This window comes from Patiria miniata, unplaced genomic scaffold (genome assembly GCF_015706575.1).
Source record: "Patiria miniata isolate m_02_andy unplaced genomic scaffold, ASM1570657v1 HiC_scaffold_7, whole genome shotgun sequence".
In the NCBI taxonomy this organism is placed as follows: Eukaryota; Metazoa; Echinodermata; class Asteroidea; order Valvatida; family Asterinidae; genus Patiria; species Patiria miniata.
The window spans coordinates 44857328-44880500 of NW_024037074.1; the positions used below are offsets into that span (position 1 = coordinate 44857328).

Sequence of the window (23173 nt, forward strand, 5' to 3'; positions counted from 1 at the left end):
GGTATTGGGACCTACGACCTTTCGATTACCGTACGGTGCTTTACCAACTGAACTGTCCTTGTTCAAGGATGCTAGTCAGAGTCCATAAACCCATACTTCAGATCCCAGTACCAGCACTTTTGTCTAAACATTCTAGATAACTGGCATGTTTATATCATCCCGAGAAGGCAAAATAATTCCTTTGCTCGAGTAAAATAGACAGGTCTGGAGTGAATGGTCGCGTAGACTTTCTGTCCAGTCGATCCTAATTGTCATCTGACTTGTAAATTTCTTTATTGAAGTTCACAAATTTACACACAGCACAAATGAGAGACACGTGAAGACCATACCATTTGTTTGCACTTTTTCAATGGTGCCCTTATTTTAATATCACTGACTCTTCATCTCAAAACCAGCATACTTAAACATATTTTACAGACGGCCAAAACAGGACATGCTTCCTCGGTGCTCAGAACCTCAGTTTGGTGAAAAACCACTTGTTCTTGCCAGTCTTGTATCTGCACGTCAGAGAAAAATACAGGAAAGAAAAGACAAAAAAAATGCCATGAACAGAAAACCGAAGCAAAATTTGGCGCACATACACCACTTCTGTTGGGCGCTGGTGTCATGCATATACCTGAATAGATACCAGACTTTTCTGCACTTTATAAGACCTAATCCAGAAAATCAAATCATCTGTTGTGTTATCCTACGTAAAAAAAAAAATCAACAAATTGTGAGGTGCACATGAGCAGCTGAAATACAACACAAGCCCATTTAATTCCGACAAGCCCCCCCCCCCCCCCAAAAAAAATATTATTGATTTTAGTGATTTTTTAATGATGGCCCTTTGAAAATCATCCCTGAGGTGACATGGTATCAATAAATAAAGCTATTATTATATATTACATAAAACAAGTGCGGGTAACGGTCACTGTCACAAACTCAAGAAATTGGACAAATTTAATTACTCAATGAATTTAAATACACAATGAAATGCATGCCCTCGCAATGCCCACACATGACTCTTCTGATTAGGACAGCACCCTCAGAGTCCTTGTAGGGAGAACTATAACTGACCTTTCCATGAACTTGGTCTTGACCTCTCTCTTGGCCTTGCGCCTGAGCGTTGGGTCCCGGAAGGCATCTTTGTTGACGACCTGCTTGTCGATGTTCACATCGACGGAGTACCTGCAAATGTAAAAAACAAATAACCAAATGTCAAATGACTTTAGTGGTGGGAGAAATCTGAGATTTCAAAATCCAGTTATATCTTTTTTTCCTCATTTTACTGGAAGTTCCCATTCACCTCACAGTCATGTCAACAAAAAGTGACAAGTGAGGTGCCACATGCAATGCCCTCCCAATGACTGGGTATAGTTTGCAGGATTCAATGACCACTGGGCCTTCAGAAAACCACTCACAGATGGACGGGAACTCTCAGATAAATCAAAAGGGAAGGCTATTCATAAACCAACAAGACCCCTAGCAAGTGAATGCAGTTACAATCAGGGACCATGAATCAAATTGGGGTATGTTTCAGTAGGTTTCTTTAGCTTGTGTCACAAAAAATATGGAAGCTCAAATTTTTTAAGGGTGTTTTGAATATCCAGTTTCCAAAGTAAAAGCAGAATAGCGGAATTCAAACTGCATGTTAAAAAATCCTCAAATGATTTAGCCTAGACTTGCAGCCTGTCAACACATTTTTTTCAGGCCTTGGAACTAAAAACCCAGTTTGAAAGGACTTGACTGACCGGGTTGGCATGAGGTGGTTGTAGTTGAACACCTTGACGAAGGACTTCAGCTTGGAGCGCTGCTTGATGCGCTTCTTGCTCATGCGCTTGGTCACCTTGCGTGGGTACCGGGCGACGCCCGCCACCAGGGCGTGGCCGTAGGTCCTGTCTGTGCTGCCATCATCGTGGTTCTAAGGGAATAAATGACACAAGGTAATTGAAATGATGAAAATCATAGAATGTGGAAACTGCTCCTACATAAACTAGACAAAGTTGAAATTTGTTTTTTTTGGGGGGGGGGGGGGGGTTGGGTGGTTTGGCAATTCAAATTCAAGAGGTTCTCAGCTTTTAAATAATATACATGTAGGTTCCCCACCCTATTTCCTCTGGGGGAAGGATTAAGTGATAAAATTCAAATTATGAGATAACAAAAACTTTAAAGTTCAGGCAACATGTGTAATTTCTATACACATTTTTATGACAAAATTGAATAAAAGACACAGTTCTGTATGATGGAATATATTTATGTTTTAAGAGATTGCAAATTTAAAGTTCTTGATTCAGATTTATAAAATTCAATGTAATAAAACAGTGCACACTGACCAATTAGATTGTGATTGGTGGTCTGGTGACCACAGATGCTCAGTCACAAACACTTTGTGAAATGTATACAAACCAAACGTGGCAGGACTTATGACCAAACACGAAGCGGTCAAAGTGTGACTTGCCAAATATTAAAGCTATGTCTACCAGTTTCAAAAACAGAAAATATATCATTTGTTTACCTTGACAATGAGAGCCTTGCGGCCGGCAAAACGCCCCGAGAGAACGAGAACCACTCTGCCTGGTTTCAGAAACTTGCCCATGGCTGCTCCTGTATATCAAAAGGACTTGGCGTTAACTGATGTGACAAAATGGTACAATGGTTCAGTTCCTGGAAGTCAGGCATCAAATACATCCATTGGATTACTTCCTGTTTTTCAATGTTTCAAAGGTCCTAATGCAACCTTCTCATTTTAAAATTTATTCAAAAAAGAGAAAGAAAAGAGCGCGCCTTCCCTTCCTTTGCGAGGAAATTAATATGGATATGGATGCTTCGTTCTCAAAAGAATTTTAGTCCTAAGATCATTCATATGGATATGGCTCCATCCAGTCATCATGGTTATGCCAGTGCCCCGTTCCACAAGCGCGCCCTCCCTTCAGAAGATCAAGACTTTACAGTTCAATCCAGATCCGAGGATCCGGGACTCCGCAATCCACTACCTGCAGACCTGCAAGTGCAACTTAAATACCTGCGCAGATAATCATGATGATGATAATGAAAGATCGAGGATACAGACTAGACACGCAGAATGGTAACTAAATTAACATTCCACAGACAAAGCATCATTAATTTTTTATGTGATAAAAACTAAATTGGGCCTACTAGCGACTGCATACACATGAAAATATAATTTATAATGAACATTGTCATTGATGAATTTAACAACACAGCTCAGTGACTCAACGTCTCCATGTCCAATACACGGGGGTAAAAACGTTATGTTCGGACAATGAAACTAGCATTATAAACAAAATTCACGAGATTTTATTGTTCATATACTCAATTGTAAATAAAATGTTACAATTTAAGTTCTTTTTATGTCTTTCGATAGGATGATAGGCGATCTTTTCGAGCAACTATTTCTATCCGTACCTCAGCTAAACGGCGAACCGGAAGAAAAGGTCGAGCATGAGGGATTGTGGGAAATATTTTGTGCTCAACGCCCCGACGACTATTTAGTGTTCGGCCATATCTGTGGGGAATCTTTTTATATGGGGGAAACTAATAATTGTAAGGAAATGAAAATACAAGATTGAAATTAAGGCAAATGTAAATTAAATGATGATTAAATTGCAGAAGGTACAAGCTAAACAAGGGGAAAAGAGAAAAATATGTGTAAGCTTTTTAAGTTTGCTGTTCATCGATTGTGCTGCCGTCGACTGTAAATAGCGCCCTCCAGAATTGTTTTCATGCCGGATCATGGGAGTGACCCGGGGGGGGGGGGGTTATCCACTTTGGAAATCGTGCTGTTTTCGACTTACATCCCGAAAAAAATAAGTGTTTTAAATTGCTTAATTTCATTAAATACGAAATTGACTGAGGCATCGAACGAAAATAATTTGTGAACGTTTATAGTGTGGGAATAATTGGTTCACATAACTCCTGTTATGTCACCTCAATAATTTTCGAATTCATTAAGCTACTTGCGGTCAAACAAATATATATTTAGGCCTCCTTAATTAACTTTTTTTGCGTTAGATAGATAGTGCATAGAGTTGCAAAGGCAACCCAAAATAAATGACTGTTATTCAGAGGGTTGCAAACGCTCGAATAAAACATTTACTATTGAAAATCCGTTTGAACACTTAAACGTTGGATTCTAAATTCCGAGAATTAAGAAATATATGGTTTAAAATCATTGTTATGACTGTGTACCAATTAAAAAAAGTGGTGCTTACTATACAGGAAGTGCTCCACCGGGAACTGTACGCTGCATGCCCTGAAATCTACAGGCCTAAAGGGATATTTTCAGATTTCCCGATGAAATGTCCCTAATATCAGAACTATCAGGGTGTCCACCAGATCCGTCCTGCACCTGTTACCAATTACTTACATAACTTAGAAAATAACTTATGTACTCGTTGAATGAGTAAGTTGAATGTTTTCAGTATCTGTATTAACTATTAATTCAGCAGCGAATTCAGAATACTAGTGTAATTTGGTTGCAGTTTGGTACAATCGATTGTTCTCAAGAACTTGCAGGACATTTTCAGAATTTTTTTCCGGTAATAATTGTAATTTAAAATCCTGACCCACTAAAATGGGGGCCGATGAATAAGGGAATAAATGTGTGCTCCGGAGGTTTTTATCACTCTGTTTAATACCACTTAGAGTCTGGGTGCTGATAATTACCCGAGCCGGAGGCGAGGGTAATTATCAGCGCCCAGACTCTAAGTGGTATTAAACAGAGTGATAAATACCGACGGAGTACATATTTATTCCCATTCATAAATACCTTTTCGGTAAAAAAAAAATCATATAATTCGTTCAAAACATCCCGATTTTGTTCAACAAATTCACTTTATGCTTTTTGAATCATCCCTCCTGCAAAATAATGGAGTGTTCAGCTGGCGAGTAAGATGAAAACAACCCTTTTATGGAGATTGACGCGCGCGTATCATGTTCTATGCGATGTCGCGCAGAACGCACCTGGCGCGTTGCGTTTTGAATTTAGAACTATAAAATTCTAACTCCCTGGTAGTGTTGCGCATGCCTACGTGAGGATTGTGAACGTTCAACCAATGAAACGATAAGAGGCACTGGATTTTTAGGAGTCCACATTTTATTGTGACACTGGAAAAGTGTTTAAGACCAGTTAGCCATGTCTTTATCATCCGTTTAATACCGGCCACGTGACGGGCTCTCGACCAATAGGAATGGCTAAACTGTCTGAGGTATTTATGAATATTATTTTTTAATTCATGGTAGCTGGGTATGTTGTTATACGGGTTCTGTTCCTATATTGGATCCTCTAAAATCCTTCATCTTGAGCAAATATTTTCTTTCGGTATTTTCTTCTCGAAAACGATATCGTGTATTTACAAGTGACTTTGTTGGTTTTGTAGACAAAGTATTGTACTGTCTTGAAAAATTCACCGTCCATTTTGTTTCTCGGACCCAAATTCATGATGTTTTAATAAGTTGACTCATTTTTAAGTTGACTCATGCAGTATCCTGAACATTGCGTCAGGATTATGCGTTCCTTCCGTCTACTTGCCATGTCATAATTTCATATTTTTTAATTGATCTTCCATCTTCCAAATACAGAAGGGGATCAGGGTGTTTGGTGGGTGGAGGGGGGGGGGGGGGGGGGGGCGGGGTACCGCCGGCCGGGTACGGGCGCGTTGAATAACTTGTCAAAGCAATTTCCCTGGTACTAAGCGCCCCGTAACCTGGCTTCCCTGTTCAAAAAAAATTAAGGACACCCGCGAAAACCTCGCGTGATGTGTACCGGTGACTAATACATGTGGTCAATGCGTGAATTCAAAGCGTGCAGATATTTAGTGTGCATTATTTTGTTACCAAACGTATTACAACAATGGCGGGCGGGTTATCGGCGTACGTCTTCAACGAGCGATTTTGGTTTCCAGCGAATGTTACTTGGGCCGATCTCCGAAGCACCGAGGATGTGAGATACCCACAGATTGAAGATGTCAAATATGTGGCCATGTTGGCGATCGCGCTCGTCATTATCAGATTATGCCTCGAGAGGTTAGTTCAGTTTTTTTGGGAGGTGTGTTACCGTATCTGTCAAATAATGACATGGGCACGGCACGGGGCATTCCGCATTGTGCTTGGCATGGTTGATGGCTGGCGCGTGTGAGCCTTATCTGCAGACGTAAACATGCATGATCAGACCATCAAATCAATGTGTACACAGTCAGTTACAATGCCTCGTACTCGTAGTCGTATCTTCCTTGCTCTATGCATTATTGCATATATCTCTATGCTAGTTTGAGTAGAGAATCTGTCATTTTATTTTGTTCAATTGTTGGTGTTTGTGTCATGGACTGGTTTAGCCCCATAAATGTGGCCTATTTACTGGACTGCCTCCGTAAACATAGGCCACACATCCACATGTACAAAAATCGTGTCGACTTTGCCAAATTTTGATTTTCACATTAAGGCTTAGTTTGTAGGATTTTTTTGCTTAAGAAGCATACTCACCCACTTTATAGGCTAGTCAGAAAGTGCTGCCTTTTTCAGATGTCTAATTTTTGTGAAATTTCATGTTGAAATTTTGATACGCAAACGTGTAAAAATGAATCTGGAAATTTCACGAAAAATATACATCTGAAAAAGGCAGCACTTTTCTGATTAGCCTATAAAGAGGGTGAGTATGCTTCTAAAGCAAAAAAACCCTACAAACTAAGCCTTAATGTGAAAATCAAAATTTGGCAAAGTCGACACGATTTTTGTACATGTGGATGTGTGGCCTATGTTTACGGAGGCAGTCCAGTAAATAGGCCACATTTATGGGGCTAGGACTGGTTGTGTCGAGTTTACTGTTTAGTTTTGCTGTGTTGTGTTTGCAATGGGCGTTGCTAATAATGTTATATTCCATAAAAATGGATGGTGCTACATGATAAACTAGAGATGGTTAACCATTTCCTTATTGTATCATGGCTTGGTTGATGATATCATTATCATGGAGGAAGGAATATACATGCATAACTATACGTTTGCAAAACTAAAATTGCATCCAGTATGGCAGTAAACATGGTAAAAACAAATTTAGGCCAACTTCACCCCCTTCTTTCCATGGGATATGTAGATTTCATGTCAGTAGTATAAAGAGTTCCTAGCTCCATGGTAGTATTGACCTATCACCATTTGCGAGTTAGCCACTCCCCTTAGACAACCCTGTGGAATTTTTGTACGTTACATGTTGTTTGTCACAGATTTTGCGCGTTGCGCGATTCTACCGCGATAGGTTAATTGTTATTGAATGAATAAAACTTAAAGCTTGCCCTCTTTTCATCAGAAAGAACAATTAAACACTGCCCACTCCCCTTTTTCCTTAAAACCCCTTCCGTCATTCATTAAGAAGACACCTTTATTATTGTATTGTAATCAGAATAGCTTAAATTGTTAGAAACCATGGAAAGAATGTTGCAACCTGACGCTACTACGGCTGTTGGGTACAAAGTCTATGGAGAGTAAAAAAAAAAAAATTCCTTTTTTTGGAAATGGAAATTTTTCTCAGTCCCAGATTCATGTCTTATCGTCATTTTTGCAATGACTGACCTTCATTGAGATGATATATGAAGAAAAAATCAGCGTCAGGTTGCAACATTCTTTCTGAAACCATCATGGAAAATTTTAACTAACTTTCTAAATTGAAAATCATTGGAATGTCAACTTTGAATTGTATACTATGGCAAGTTGCAGGTAAATTACTCGCCTACTTCATTCTGGGTTCAAACCATTTGAACCAATAGGCTACATTGTATGCCAATTCATGCTTGTTGAGCGTGTGCACAACGCATGACAAGCCACCTATATTCCAGTAATGAAGTGCGACTATTGTGGTGTCAAGCCACAAAGAAGACCATGTTATTACAATTAATAGAGAATTTATATCCAGAATTAGACTGGGTCAAAGGTGGTTGATAAATTGTTTCTCATCTGCCAGTATATATATATGCAAATTTGATGCAGGTGGTTGCTTGTATTTTTTACCATGTCTGCTGACATTTACAAACTTCACTGGTTGAGACTTTAATGTTGCAGACAAATGTTAAATTTCTTTGCATATTTCTTTCATGAATCGCTTTGCAAATGATGATGAATTGTTCAGAATGTGTAGCCCATGGCATGTTCACATTGTCCCATTGTTAGCACACTTCACATGATTACAGTCAGTTTTATCAAAGCCAGTTGAATTTGAGCTCTGTAGCGTTACAGGATGAACTTTTAAACTCTAGAACAAACAACGCCCAACAAGGTGTTTTTTATTCAATGAAATCAATTCATAAGATCGAGAAAAGAAATTGAATTGAAAGGGTTTGCAAAAGGTTCTGCACCTCTGAAACACGATACTTATTTGGGCCCTACTATGTATGCGTGGTCGTGGTCTTTCAATATGTCAATGTCTTTGTTGATTAGACTCTAGCCAAGAAAAGTATAAACGAACATGTGCCACGTGACCGTGGATCACGCCAGCCCAACGCCACTTAGTCATGATGATAGCAACATTAGCAATGCTGCAACGTTGGTGCAATGTTGTCACAACGTGAGCACTGAGCAACATTAGCAAACTTGCAAGCCTGGGAAATAGCAAACAGGGATCACACAGCGAAGATGTAGCTTTTAAAATTATTCTACAAATCATCTATCAAACTGGAAGCTAATGAGTCGCTTTTCCGTTCAAAAATTGAATTGTCAGGTATGGTTTCCACTGAAACAAAAACCAATCAGCCCAAATGTCTCTGGTTACGAACTTGCGAGTACATACATAAGGCCCCCCCCCCAAGGAGAACCAAACATGTTCAGCGTCCTGCCTTTTTGAAAAAAGGAAGGAGGAGGCCCCCCTTTTTTTTCAAAATGGCCGCCTGACCCATTTTCCAAAACGACCGGCCGGGCCTTTTTTTCAAAATGGCTGCCAGCTTTTTTTTTAAATGGCCGCCACTTGGAAATGGCATACCAGCTTTTTACAGTCTTAAAGTACGACCTTTTTTTCCCGAAAAAGATCATTAAACTTAGAATTTTTTTTTTTTACAATATAATAAAAAAGGAAAAGGAGGGGGCCTCCAAAAAGGAAGTGGGCGGATATGCTAAACTCAATTTTATTATTTCGCCTAATGCATTTAACATAATTGTATTACTTTCTACATGTACATGTAAGTAGTATGTAATTTGAGTAATTGAGATTGAATGACTCCATAATTCAAATGTCAATTAGTGTGGTCGTTGAATTACAAATTACACAATAATGTGTTCACTCCAACCTACGCAGTTTTGTGCTCTTTTTTTTTTTAATCTGTTTCATGTCAGATCGGTGCAATGATTGCACGCCTTTTCCCTCCAGACCTACATGGTAACATGTACAGTGTATAATTACATGAAAAATACTATTCTCTGAATTTATCGATGTAGACTTTAACGCCTAAACCCAAGAGTGGTGTTGGTTTTCCTGGCGTCTTGAGTTGCACTGTGTGACGTAAACATGGTAAATGCAGTGCCTACCGTGTATGCATAACATACAGTACACATTAGGCGAGTAACACAACTGATGTTGTGAATGGGGTCAACTTCCTAAACTACATCGGCTTGCTGCAGACAACATATATTTTTTTTAGAATGAGGTGGTTATTTAGTTAAAAAAAACCAGTTGATCGTCCCAGCCTGCAACCTTTTTTAAAGCCGCCTCCTTTTTAAAAAATTATTCTATTTTTATAAAAAAAATAAAAAATAAAAAGGCCCTCATCCTCCTCTTTTTGAAAAAGAAACCTGCACGATCAACTGGTGATTTTTTTTTTAGGTATTACCGAACTAGAAAGTGGAATTGAAGTGAGGGGTCATTTATCATGATAAATCCATTAATTTTAAGGAAATGAAACTCAACATGACAATCCCAAATTCTGACATATTTTCAAAGTTGCTCCAAGTAGCACAACACACTGTATGCAGTTAAACTGTTAATGTTTGGACTTTGTCACTTTTTGTTGGGGGGGGGGGTACACTGTATATCAATTACTATTTTCAGGCTCAAATAGAGGGAAACAGACGGGACGTCCTCCAGTACGCTGCCCTGACATCGACAGGTCACGGGAATATTTTAAAGGGATTTCGCAGTTTCCCCAAACATATCAGATCCATCAGGGTAACCTGAGCCACCTTTTACCGATAATTTACATAACTTACTCATTTAATTCAGCAGCCTTAATGCTCTTGTATTAACTGAACAGACATTTCCTTTTTTAGTTCAAGAAAAGACATTTTTCGTCCAAATAAAAATATGTATTTTACTGAATGTAATGAATACATCACAGAAATTGGATTTAACAAAGAAACATTAAGGGTTTTTCATGCATTGTTCTTGATTGCCTTATCATTTTCCATCTTGACCTTGGTCCATAGATCCTACGGTTGCTCTCTGGGACCCTCGGCAACCCTTAAATCTTCCGCGGATTATTTTGTGGATTTTTCATTTCCCCTAAATCTTACGTCAGGTCTGCTTATTATGATGACCCTTTCAGTTGTGAATGCGTCAATGGGGGTTTTCTGGCATTGACGCATAAATTGGCATAATATACCATAAGAGCGTGAATCATCTTAATTAATTATGCATAGTGTGTAGACTGTCCATTTAGTCTTCACGGTCACACAGCAGATGGTCCGCTAACCAACTATCTTCTCATGATTTATTCATGAGGATTTTAATCAATTCGGGTTTATGTTAATCACCTCTGAATCACCCCTCCAGCATTGTCATCTAAGGGGCTGAGCCAGCTCTTAAGGTGAAGCCCAAGCATTCAATTACAAAAACGGTCTTATATTGTGTAAATTAATGTACGTGTACCACTGCACATGTACATGTGCATACTGTGCACACTGTATACACATGTTATTTGTACATGTACATGTACATGTACATTTGTATGTACGATATGTACATGTGTGCAGTAACTAGATGTGTGTATAACAATATTTCACCCATACATTTATGGACTGGATGATTGAACACAATATTCAAAAATTAAATCGGCATATTTGCATGTCTCTGAAACCTAGAAAAGATGTCTAAATGTGGTGCAGATTTCAAGAGAAAATTAGTAATATTTTCATTATTAAAAAGTTTTTCATTTTTGGAATTTGCTGTAAATTAAAAATAAAATGAGGAGGGAAATTGTTTATTTACTCTTAACCGCACGACAAGTACAAATTTTTTTTTCCAAACATCTTTTCAAAACCGTGCAATTTTAAAAGTAGGATGCCCAGGTTATAAGGAATAATAGAAAAAAAATACCCAATTTTTTAAAATCAAGGAATTTATACATGTAAGTAGTTGATATTGTTACAGGCTTGGTCTACATGTTTGTGTACCAGCATATCATGCATATGCATCTATCTGATGGTATTACAGTCGAATCTCGTTAGTACAAACTCTGTTAATACAAAATTCTGGTTATAACAAACGTAAAGCCTTAGTCCCGACTGTGCATTTATGTGCACAATGAATGGGACTGATGTTCCTCTTAATACAAAATGCTGATATAACAAACAATTTGGCTAGGTCCGAACGAGTTTGTATTAACGAGACTCGACTGTACTTTGAAGGGTATGACACATGTCTATTCTATTCACTGCATCAAGGTCAAGTGTTTGTAAATTTGCTCTTCGCACTCCCAGTTGGTTTGTTTACATATTATTCATGATTAATCTACTCTATCCGTGATCTACTTGCAGTTATAAATATATTTTTTCTACATTCGCTGTGAACGATGCTCGTTATATAAATTTGGGTTCCATTTTTTTTTGCTGTTACATCTGACATCTACGATTGTATAATTCTGATGCACTTCTTAATGCAGTTGTCCAAGAATTACTATAAATAGGGCCTACCAGTAGAAAACTACCTGTACTAGCCGAACAGATAAGGTGCTACATAATGGGTCTCTTATTTCTCGTATACTTTATTTACCTTTCTTTAATAATAGACATAATTTTCAGCGCCTTGAGTACCTAATTGTTGGTAGATACGTGCGCTATATAAGACTCCGTTATTATTATTATTATATAAAAAAAAAAGTGTTTGAAGTCATTCTTATTGATACTAAAAAGTACAACGTAATAAGGAAGCAGGGACAGGGGGAAAAAGCCACACTTTGCACCCTTAATTAATGACCCATCTACATTTGTGAAACATCCTGTATTGAGGAAGAGGAGATTCCTCATTTTGTTGGACTGGGCCGTGAGTGATAGTCTTCAGTTTGATGATGACAACCTTGCCCTCCACCCAGCTTGAGAACCATTCCAGTTTGAGCATAGAGCTACATGTAGGACCCATTTTTGAGGCAGGGAAAAATTCCCCATGTTGACTGATTGTCATTGGGTTGATGAATGCAGTTTGACTGGCAGTTGTATCCCTTGGACACTGTAGCATAATGAGGCATTTCCTTCTATGGTATCTCAAGCCCAGCATGAATGCAGCCTTGATTAAGGAAGGAAGAGAGTGAATATAGTATTCTTCATGTTGTCATGGCACCGCCTTGAGAGTCCTTGGTTTGGTAGTGGTTTGACAAGCATTTTCAACCCCCTACTTTAATACAATTACAAAGCACAAAAGAGCCAAGTTTTCTATGGTCATATGACATGTACATGGGGAAAGCCCCCCCCCCCTTCCCTCTTCTGATATCAGAAATGCAATGACCAATTGTCATGAAATTTGGAATGCTAGTAGAAACATTAACATTACATTTTAGCTCAACTGAACAAAGTATTTTTCAGTTACGATCATTAATATTCCCAGTTTCTGTGAATGAGCGTGAACCAATGCATTTGATCATACACACAGTGAATGGAAAATAAAAGACTTTTGAGTTACCCATGTCTTTGTAAATGCTACATCTGATTTGTATAAAATTGGTGTCAATGTCTGCAGGCCATCAGTCTAAAATTTCGCAAAGGCTCTGCATGCATAATGAACCAAAAATAGCTGCACAGGATACTGGGGGAAAATGGGGGGGGGGGCAACTCAAGCTGGGAACCTTGACAAAGAGAGTATTCCTCATTTTGTGGTAGCTCAGTCGTAATTGATTGTCCTCAGTTTGACAGCATGACAGGCAGTGGCAACCCCCTGGGGTGTCTGTCCTTGGCCTTCATCGTTGTCCTGCCTGTTCTGTAAGCAGGGCTGCTTATTTCCTTATTACATGGAGGTTAGGCTTTGCCGATGATAAAGACAGGTGTGAAGTTACATCCATGTACATGTAAAAATGTCGATGGCTTCATGTGGGGCTGAGCCAATACACATGTGCAAGTAAATTTTCCTTTTTCTTGAAATTTTTCATAATGTACCGGTATGCAAGACCGTTTTATCGTCTTCTGTAAGTGCCAGTCAGTCAACAGTAATTAAAGTGTTCACTTGTCCTTCCTTTGTAACTGTTCAGCAGGAGCTCTGCCAGAATGACTAAAGCGCAATCCGTTTTTGGCTGTCATATTGAGAGTAACAAATTCTTATGCTACTGTAATTTGTACATGTATGCATTGTACAAATTACAAAACAGTAACTTAAACATGAAGGACATTTTGTACTAGCTCTTTGTTTGATTTGATTTAGCACAACCAGATTGTTTTTTTTCCCCATACCCAAACAAATACAGCTTAAAGCGCGAAAGTGTCCCGTGTCTGAACATACATGTGTTCATCCTCTGGATACATTACACTGATCGTCACGTACACGTGATGATAACCCCACCCAACCCTGCACATGTGGGCTGACTGGATTTGGATATTTCATTCCTAATCTTAGGGCTCTGCTGAATATACCAAATATGTGAGACGTTCTGGCAAAATGAGACAGAACTGGGCAGAGGTCGCAAGGGTTTGTAGATATTACATGTAGGACAGAGGATAAAGTTCTCCTTACAGTACTTCTTGCACTTCAGTCAAGCATTACAGTGAGAGTTTCCCTGAGGAATATCGGCTGAATTTGTGCCCTTAAAATCTGTCAAATATACCAGTTTCATGTTCCTTGTATTAAGGAAGAAAGCCTTTGAATTTTTGCTTTGAAATCATTATGCATGTGACGCACGTGTGCACATACAACGCTGCAATCCATTTACATTGAAATGGGATTTTGTAGCCTTGTGTTGCCGTGGAAACCCGCAAAGGCATCAATGCAGTTAGAGCTCCTTTCTGATGACAATCGCGTACCGGTAGTTAATGTGATTGCACTCAGGAAAAGTGCCCTTGTACACTGTATTTTTCTGTACATGTACACTATACATGTACATGTATGTGTTTTACCATGGTTGCTTGTTACCATGGCAACATGAAGTTCTCTTCTTAATGCGGCTGTACACTTGACTAATTTTTTACAGTAGTGGGTTAATGTTGAAGCTTTTTTTTTGGACAATTTCGAGGTTTTTATTTTCAAGAAGACCTTGAAATTTTTCCCTTGAAGATTCGGTTGTTACAGATGTACTGTCCAGCTATTGTTTGAGTTTTCCCATGAAACATGGAATTTTACAAATTCCAATTTTTAGCTCTACAAAACTTCTGCTCTTTTGTATGAGACTTCGAATGAAAACCTGCCCATGTGTGGTGATGGAATACTTACTTTATGAATTTTGAAATATTTGCGGCCCAACTATGATTCAGTCGTTTATGTTCTGCATAAGAGGCTCAAAAGTTACTCAAAATAAGAACTTTTTCAGAGGGTTACAGATGCCTGAAACAGAAAAAGTTTACCAATGGTTGTTGCAAGTTGGATAATTGTGTGCCACAGACGACGCAATTTATTTGACATCTATTTATCTCGCTGTTGTAGGTTAATATTTTCCCCGATCGGCGTTGCCATGGGGATTCGGGTCACCAGCGGTTACAAGCCGGTGTCCAACCTGATCCTGGAGAAAGCATTCCTGTCGGTCACACGCAACCCTGACCACAAGCGGCTTGAGGGACTGGGCAAGCAGTTGGACTGGTCAGTTCGCCGGGTGGAACGCTGGTTCCGCAGACGTCGCAACCAGGAGCGGCCGTCGCCGCTCAAGAAGTTCACTGAGAACTCGTGAGTTTGGATTTTTTTTCTGTATGAAGGTTGCCTGATAGATAAACAGGGCAACTGTAGATCCAGCTTCCCGAATCTGTCTTATACATTGTACGCCATTTAATGGGAAAAGCTCCAGACTATTATTATATATCTCACTCGGTATCAACTTCCAGCAAGTAAAACTTTGGCTCAGCAACTTTGTTTAGCTTACCACTATCTGTTCTTTCCTTCAATCTATTGAATTTTGTTCTTTTCTGTCTGTTTTTTCTTTGAAGGTGGCGTTGCGCATTCTACACATTTGTCTTTCTCTATGGGATCTATTACCACCCACAAGAGGATTGGTTCTGGTCATCCCAAATCTGTTGGCTCAACTTCCCGTACCATGTGAGTTTCGCCAGCCGTGAGAAAAGTCTGCATACACCTCCAACCTATGTTTAACTCTTAAAGTATGGAACTAATTGCCTGAATAGGACAGGGTGGAAACAATGCGCAATAGTGTTCAAGCTGATATATCAGCTTGCTCTTCAATGCCGTGTATAACAGGTGCTTATGGGTTAACGATACATAATATTGTTTCATTCCGCAGCCTTTGACAACCCCTCTCTTCAACTACTACCTTCTAGAGTGGTCCTTCTATATCTCCCTTCTCTTGTCGCTCTTCACAGACGTCCGGAGAAAGGTCAGTAGTACGCTGCATCGACCTATGGGCTCCGTGCACAAACATAGAGGGCGCCTTTCGAACACTTTATAGAGCCCAGGTAAAATCCAACCCTGGGCCCAATTTCATAGAGCTGCTTAAGCAGAAAATTTGCTTAAGCACGAAAAAACATTGCTTAGTAAAATTAGGTTACCGGCCAAAACTCCATGTGATGTACATTGCTTGTGACTGGTATTAAGCTGTTGTTTACATAGCATAACAATCGCATGGAGTTTTGGCCGGTAACCTGATTTTATTAAGCAAGACGTTTTTGTGCTTAAGCAAATTTTGTGCTTAAGCAGCTCTATGAAATTGGCCCCTGGTTGGGACCAGGGTAGAGGGGCGCTACCTGGGTGAAAAACCCACAATCTACTGGTGTAGCGTGAATGTTATTTGTGTGCCTTGCGTATCTGTTTTTCGATGTGATGTGGTTGTGCTTATGGTGGACCTAATTCCAGCGGACCTGATTAGGGTGGACCTGACTTCAGATGGGCCAGCGTGTTGTCCTCTTTGTACCTGATCTGACTGACTGACTCACTGACTGAAGGCCAGTCGATACTCGGCGTGAAAGCGAACATGAATTTGTGAAATCAGGGCAAGTTTTTGCGCTGCGAATTCGCAAATGTTGAACACATCAACTCCGGTTAATTTCGTAGCGAATTCTTCGTCGCGTCAAATTCGCTTCGTATTCACATGAAGTCTTAACCGGCTTTAACTCTCTGATTATCACTTGTGAATTAGCCTTATGGCTGGCAAAGGGTGTCGGGCAGTGCTGTCATATAGGAATACTCCGTAATGGGCATAATTTGGCCTATTGTGTAGACCAGATGCATGAAAAGACTTGCAGTGAATAGCCATTCTGTTTCAATTCAGTAGAATATTGTACACTCTGGTACCATATTTATTAGGTTTGCCTCGGCTTGTTTCCGTTTGTTTTGCAGGATTTCGTTGCCAATGTGATACACCATATCGCCACAGTGTTGTTGATATCCTTCTCGTATATCTGCAACTTCACCCGCATAGGTTCCCTAGTCATGGTCATACATGATATCTCAGATATCTTTCTGGAGGTAAGATCAGCTTCAGCTTTTAAACCAACTGTTTATTATCACAAATGTGTTGTCTGTGTTCTTTCATGAATTAATTTTTTTTTCTCCTGACAATTTTTTTTTTTTTTTTTTTTACAAATATTTTTTTTTTTAAATTTATCTACAACTCTTGACTAAAAAAGATTTTTATTTTGATGTGCCTCTGTGCACAAATAGATCAGCCCACAGAGTAGACTGGTTCCTGGTCCCTGCATTCTCAATTCTGATAGGGAGGCGAGAACCAGTCTACCCTTCAAGAACTGAATTATTGTCGGGCCAAAAGTAACTTAGATTTTTTTTTAAATAACTAAACTAACATTTAGGCCAATTTTTTTTGGTCAGTGTCTCATTCAAAAGTGAATTTTATTGCCCCCTCCCAAAAAATAATCTGGTTTTTTTTTTTTTTTTTTAACCCAGAAACAGCACAGGCGGTCCATCTCTAAGGGAGAAAACAACTTTCTTAAGAATTTTGACGCCTGTATAAAAACTCATTCCTGACCAAATTTTAACAAATTACCGAATTGATTTTTTTATTTGCTTTTTTGTGTGTATTTAAAAAAAGTATTTTTGCTTGACCTCAGGGTGCCAAGGTCGCTAACTATGCTGGGTTCGTCATTTTTGCACACATACTTTTTGTATGTTTTGGTGTCGTGTTCTTTCTCACTCGAGTGCTACTATTTCCTTACTGGTGAGTATTCAAGAAGTCAACTCTAAGTCTCAGTTATCAGATTTATTTACGGGCCAAAAGAAATCACATTGACCCATTAGACACTGTACCGCCCCAAACCACCCCGCCTATTACTCCCTGTAGCACCCAAAATCCACCCAGCACTCTAAGCCTTTTCAGACTACAGCCTCTCAGCCCGGGTTGAACTCAAGCCTGGGCGAACCCAGTGCCGCGACAGGTTGAGTTTTTTTTAAACATTTTTACCCCCACATCATCTTGTTTTGTGCAAACCAAGCTTGTTTCACAACTGTTTTGAACCCTGGTGAGAGTTTCAACCCGGGGTGAAAATCACAACCCTGGTCTGGAGCAGGGTTGAGTTCAACCCGGGGTGAAATCAATCTTGGGGTTGACGCAGGGATGGCATGGGGTTGAAAATGTTCAATTGTGAAATGCTGCATGTTTTCAACCTTGTGTCAACCCCGCATCAACCCCAAGATTTGGTGTGAATAGGCCTGTATATGGTTGGATGGATGCATCAGTAGATACAATGTAGTAAAAGTGCTACTTTAGATTGGAAACGTGACCTCACAAGACACATGTATGAGGACAGGCAACAGCCTCGTGCTTTTATTATCATATTGGTTGCCATGCGTTTTGGCTGTGCCGCCACCCCTGTAGTTTGATTGGCCTACTTCCCCTGCACAGCCACGAGTCAGGCTTAATCGCAGCACCCTATTGGTATATGCGTAGATATTTAAATTTAGGTTGACCCTCATGTCGTAGGTCAACCTGACTATCTACAGGCTGGCTGATCTCAGACTTCAAATGGCCCACCATTTTGCGTCCACGTTCAGACTGGGTTAAAGGTATTGCTGCCACGTCATAAATTTGCATTCTAACTCACGCTTGCTCAATATTTGAATTGGCCCTTCCTCTTTTCCACATATCCGATTTCTATTTTTGACCCTTTTCCCCACCCGTGCCCCCGTTCACAGGATACTGAGCAGTATAATCATTGATAGTCATATGTTGATCGGGGCCTACCCTTCCAAGTATTTCTTCACTGCATTGCTGTGCACACTGTACGCCCTCCATCTCTACTGGTTCAGTATTATCCTGTCCATGGTGTACACTGGCCTCACGAATGGGAAGGTAAGTGTTTTACAAAATTGGTTTGAGGTGGATATTATAAAATAGAACATGGTTTGAGGTGGAGAGTATAGCAATATAACATGGTATGAGGGTGGATAGTCTATGCTTTCAACCCTCAAAGCATGTTTACTTTGTATATTATATCCCCTATGTATTGGAAGTTGACAAACTAGTGTCCCAAGCCAGGCTGAGGGAACAACCTGTAGTTCGGTAATTTCCAATAGCGACGGGAGCTACTTTAACTTGTTGAAACATTGACCAATGAAATAAGTGCATTGGGCTTATGAATATGCATGAGGAAAATATTGCATATGGCTCCAGAATCTTTCACAACTGGACTGTCCTACCCAAATCTATTTGCAGAAAACAAAAACTTTTCTGCTTGAGTTCTCTTGAGAACATCCAAGTTTATGCGATGACCTAAATTGAGACATTTTTTTTTTATTAGCTGGAAAATGACTCCCGTAGTGACGTAGCCGAAGATACGGATTTGGAGAGCTCTGAGGACGGCAAGAGCGCAAAGAAAAACGGGGCCAAGACAAATTCGACCCATGGAAACAGCGTGGCCAATCACCATTGAGTACAGGGATCAGTTTACCGTAAAAAGGTACGCTTACACAGAACTTCACTAAGCGTAAAAAAGCATTTGCTTAGTGAAAACAGGTCACCAGCTAAAGTGCTATGTTATGTATATTGCGACTGACCGGCTTGCTGCTGGTTTGTGCTCAGCATTTAAACTTGCTAAGCTGCTTCGTAGCTCCATAAAAGTGGCCCTTGGGAACAGCGACTGAAATTTTTTATCAAGCTGAGGTAGTAACGTTTGGCCAACGTTACATAAATCTTAATTGAGCTGCATTTAGTTTGTAATTTCTGGTCGGTTAATTAACGCTTGCCCTCACAAATCCTTCAAATCCATGAAAGGTTTGGAGGATTTTGTAAGATTTAAGGAAGTTGTAGCCTATTAACTTTTAATTTACATGGCAATGGATACCCTGGAAACAGTGGGGGATGCTCCTAGCGAAAGTGAAACTCTGTGTGTTTATCGAGCGGTATTTGCCAGCTGGTTTCCATGAAAATGCCGATTGCTCCTGCATTAAGATGTAAATTGTAGTTTTTCTATTATTGTAGAGTCAAATCATATTCAGTTTTTTGGCCTAGTTTTTTTTCCAAAGTCTGTCAAGTATTTTGAAATGTAGGATTCTGAAAATTTCTCCAAAATCTTCCTGTAATGAATTCATCAGTTTGTCAGTAATGCTGATTACTTCATCGTAGGAGGACTCCAGGGAAATTGTTCAGGATCCTGCAACAAGTTCATTCGTTGCGAAGAAATGTTTCTGTAGCTTATCCCGGATACGGCTCCTAATAAGTAATAATTTTATATTTCAGCATTCTTCGAGGACTCTGAGAAGGACTGAAAATGCGACAATGGTGACAACTTCTAATTGGTGTTCTGCAAAACTTGCTTGCAGCTGTCACAGTAGCGTACTTTAGAATAATAATAAATTTATTTGAAACTGTAGCCTTGTCCATACTAGTTGTCGTAAACGTCGTAGGGTCAGACAGTGTTGTATACATGTAGGCAAGTCCTTCACAAGTCTGGTTAACAGTAAGTCTCAAGTCCGGTCAGAAGTAACACGGGATGAACAATGACAAAAGAATGTCCTCTGTGACGGATCATTTGACTAGCTTGTGGCTTGACTTGGGACTGCAGGACTTGTGAGGGACTTGTGATTGACTCGACTACAAAAATATGGTATTTAAGAAGCAGTTGTTGTAAATTGCGATACATACCCCAGGGTACATTATAAATGAATTGAACAGCAATTTGTACCTAGTTTTTTGTAATGACACCAGAGGCTTTAAGGTGGTGATAACAGAATTTCCTTTTTTTTCTTTCTCTCTTTTTTTTTTTTTTTAAAACTAAGTATCGTTATTTAACTTCATACTCTAGTCAAAGGTGCGTAGAATGAATTGAACAAAAGATGCCGTTGTTATGTGCAACGTCCAGTGTGTGAGTTCCCATTCTCCCCAGTATTACTGTTTTTTTCCCCCAGCTGGTATTCCTTGCGATGAAGGATAACAGTGCAATGTGAACACAAATAGAATATGCGACACTCAGTGGGTTTACATTGTGCTCTAAAGTTCTTGAGACAAACCTGAACCCTTAAAGGTAGAGTAGATCATTTGCAGTAATCCAAAAAGTAACTGACCGAATTATTGTTGAAAAGCTTACTCGGTTAGTCTGTCAAATCTTACAATAAGGATAATTCTGTCTTCAATGTTTTTAAATGTCTTCACACTTAACAGCAGGTATTGCTACAAGACTAACAGCTTTTATTTTTGTAAACAATTGCCATCTTATTTTCACCCTAAAAGGTTGGATCAGTACTTTGAATTTAAACCCCTTCTGTTTTGTATTTACTTTTTTTGTAAAAAGTTTTCTCTTCCATTTGAAAGAAAGGAAAACAGAAATCAAGTGAAACTTCTGCAGCTGCCCACTTTTTCTCACATTTGATTTTGGAGAGACATTTTTGAATTTTAGTGTTTTTTCAGACTTTTTGATGTCAGACTTTTTGTCTCAGAGTTAAATCATAGCCAAGTTTCTTGATAAGCTTTTCATGTTGTGATGGAGTATTGTGGCATTTTTGTTCACGATTTTTTTCTGAGATATTGCTGAACCGTTGCACCCTAGAAGTCAATGCCACTTCACTGCGCTGCAGTTTTTGTAAACAAATATCCCATCATATATATTCACATATTTATTGTTTATTTATTATTTGCAAATAAACTTGTACGTATGTAATATTCTTTAGCCTTTCTGACTTGGATAACTGAGGGCACTTTTGCCTTGAGAATTACTCTCCATTATATCTGTTAAAATATATATATATTTGTTGATCCATCCAAAGTATTGTACTGCCAGTATTTCTCTTGAACAGCGCCCTCTTGTGAATGTTTTGTAACTAACTCTTTAGATCAAAAGTGCATTACTTTTTTGTGTGATGTATGTGATACAACAGATCAGTTCAATTCATAAATTAAATTGAACAGTGATCCTATTTGAGAGCAAATACTTAGTTTAAGTTCTTGGAAAAATAGTATTTTGGTTCATCGGTGATACTCGCCACCCCCCCCCCCCCAATTCTTTGAATGCGGTTATTACCACTGTGGTGAGCCTGAAACTATTATGGGTGACCAAACTGGGTTTAAAAGTGTGTATATGTATGTACATGAGTTTTGATTGTATCTTTTGCTCTCTTTTTCTTCTGTATTGCCTTTCATGTAAACGTATCTTGCATTCTTGTGAGAAGAGTCACCTTTTTGTACAGTAAATCTTCATGGTTTTTGAAAAGTTAACCTTGGGTTAACACGGATTATGAATTGTTAACCAAAGTTTACATGCTTTATGAATTGTTAACCTAGAGTTAACTTGGTTTATGAATTGTTAACCTAGAGTTACCTTGGCTAATGAATTGTTAACCTAGAGTTAACTTGGCTTATGAATTGTTAACCTAGAGTTAACTTGGTTTATGAATTGTTAACCTAGATTTAACTTGGTTTATGAATTGTTTACTCACAGTTAACTTGGTTTATGAATTGTTAACCTAAGGTTTTCATGTTTATCTCCTCGGTATTAAAGAGGCACAAATAATGTGATGTAACATAGTGTTAGAAAATGTTGGAATGTAAGTATAACCTTGTAACATTTGAAGTTCATTCTGTAAAAGCAGAGATTTAGTCACTAAAATGTGGACATTATGCCAGCCGTGTCTCCCCGAAAAAAACCCCAAATGGGACAGTTAAAACAACGTTATGATGTTCTTAGGAATAATTGAAAAGGACTGATTACTGCTTTTACAGATTGACAACAAACACAATTTTAATTTAATTTGCATATTTGCAACTAAAATATCTTTCGGTTGTTCCTGCCTTGAATTTTTTAGATTTTTGCACAGAGGGCTGCTTTTATTTCGGACATTGTTCAAGAGTTGTCATGACATTTTAACTTTACATTACCACAATAGATAAATCTCTTGAATGTCTCACTATAACCCTGAACTGTTCAAATCAGGCCAAGTTCGGGCAAGGACCATTAGTCGACTAGTGGTTGATTTGTGACGTACCTTACGCCTGCGCACTGATAGCAACGTGCGAACGTCTCTAGTCAAACGCTGGTCAAAATATCATCGCAAAACTTCTAGATCCTGGCTCTCTGCTAGCGTTATAAATGCGCGCGGCCATTGGTTACCAGCGAAGCAACCAACCCCAGTAGGCTGGTTCCAAATAGTCGACTAGCGTAGTCAACCACCGTCGACTAGAGTTCGGGCAAACGTTAGTTAACCATTGGTCAACTATAGTCCTTGCGCGAACCTGGCCTCAGTTAACAATCCGGTTCGTTAGTGACTTTGTTAAACACGCGCACGTAGCACAGATTACTAGTGCCCATTGGCTAATCATTCAAGTTGCGTTAACTTCCGATTTCAAGTACGCGTGGCTAAGTTAAGATGACGTCACACTTTCGAAACGGATAGAGCACCGCA

General features: G+C 39.2%; 2 protein-coding genes across 2 annotated transcripts; one reads left to right on the forward strand and one right to left on the reverse strand.

The window, feature by feature from the left end:
* Window positions 1–331: 331 nt before the first annotated feature.
* Window positions 332–3509, reverse strand: LOC119744545 (60S ribosomal protein L27-like). The gene is made up of 5 exons (XM_038220518.1): window positions 3409–3509; window positions 2498–2586; window positions 1734–1903; window positions 1060–1170; window positions 332–497 (listed from the first exon to the last, which is right to left on the reverse strand). The coding sequence occupies exons 2-5, from the start codon at window positions 2576–2578 to the stop codon at window positions 449–451; spliced, it is 411 nt and encodes a 136-aa protein (XP_038076446.1). The 5' UTR covers window positions 2579–2586; window positions 3409–3509; the 3' UTR covers window positions 332–448.
* Window positions 3510–5768: 2259 nt separating this feature from the next.
* LOC119744544 (ceramide synthase 6-like) lies at window positions 5769–22542 on the forward strand. Its single transcript, XM_038220517.1, has 9 exons — window positions 5769–6027; window positions 14810–15046; window positions 15304–15412; window positions 15615–15707; window positions 16667–16795; window positions 17395–17501; window positions 18476–18632; window positions 19081–19239; window positions 20019–22542. Exons 1-8 carry the CDS (start codon window positions 5855–5857, stop codon window positions 19210–19212), a joined length of 1137 nt encoding a protein of 378 aa, XP_038076445.1. The 5' UTR covers window positions 5769–5854; the 3' UTR covers window positions 19213–19239; window positions 20019–22542.
* Window positions 22543–23173: the final 631 nt, after the last annotated feature.

Bases quoted from the DNA above. Each gene is read 5' to 3' on its own strand.
- LOC119744545 (XM_038220518.1), bottom strand. From the start codon at position 2,578: ATGGGCAAGTTTCTGAAACCAGGCAGAGTGGTTCTCGTTCTCTCGGGG. The intron at 1,171-1,733 runs GTCAGTCAAGTC...TTACATTTGCAG, and splicing joins AACCACCTCATGCCAACCCG to GTACTCCGTCGATGTGAACA. The intron at 498-1,059 runs GTCAGTTATAGT...TCTGACGTGCAG, and splicing joins AAGACCAAGTTCATGGAAAG to ATACAAGACTGGCAAGAACA.
- LOC119744544 (XM_038220517.1), top strand. From the start codon at position 5,855: ATGGCGGGCGGGTTATCGGCGTACGTCTTCAACGAGCGATTTTGGTTT. The intron at 6,028-14,809 runs GTTAGTTCAGTT...TCGCTGTTGTAG, and splicing joins ATCAGATTATGCCTCGAGAG to GTTAATATTTTCCCCGATCG. The intron at 15,047-15,303 runs GTGAGTTTGGAT...TTTTCTTTGAAG, and splicing joins AAGAAGTTCACTGAGAACTC to GTGGCGTTGCGCATTCTACA.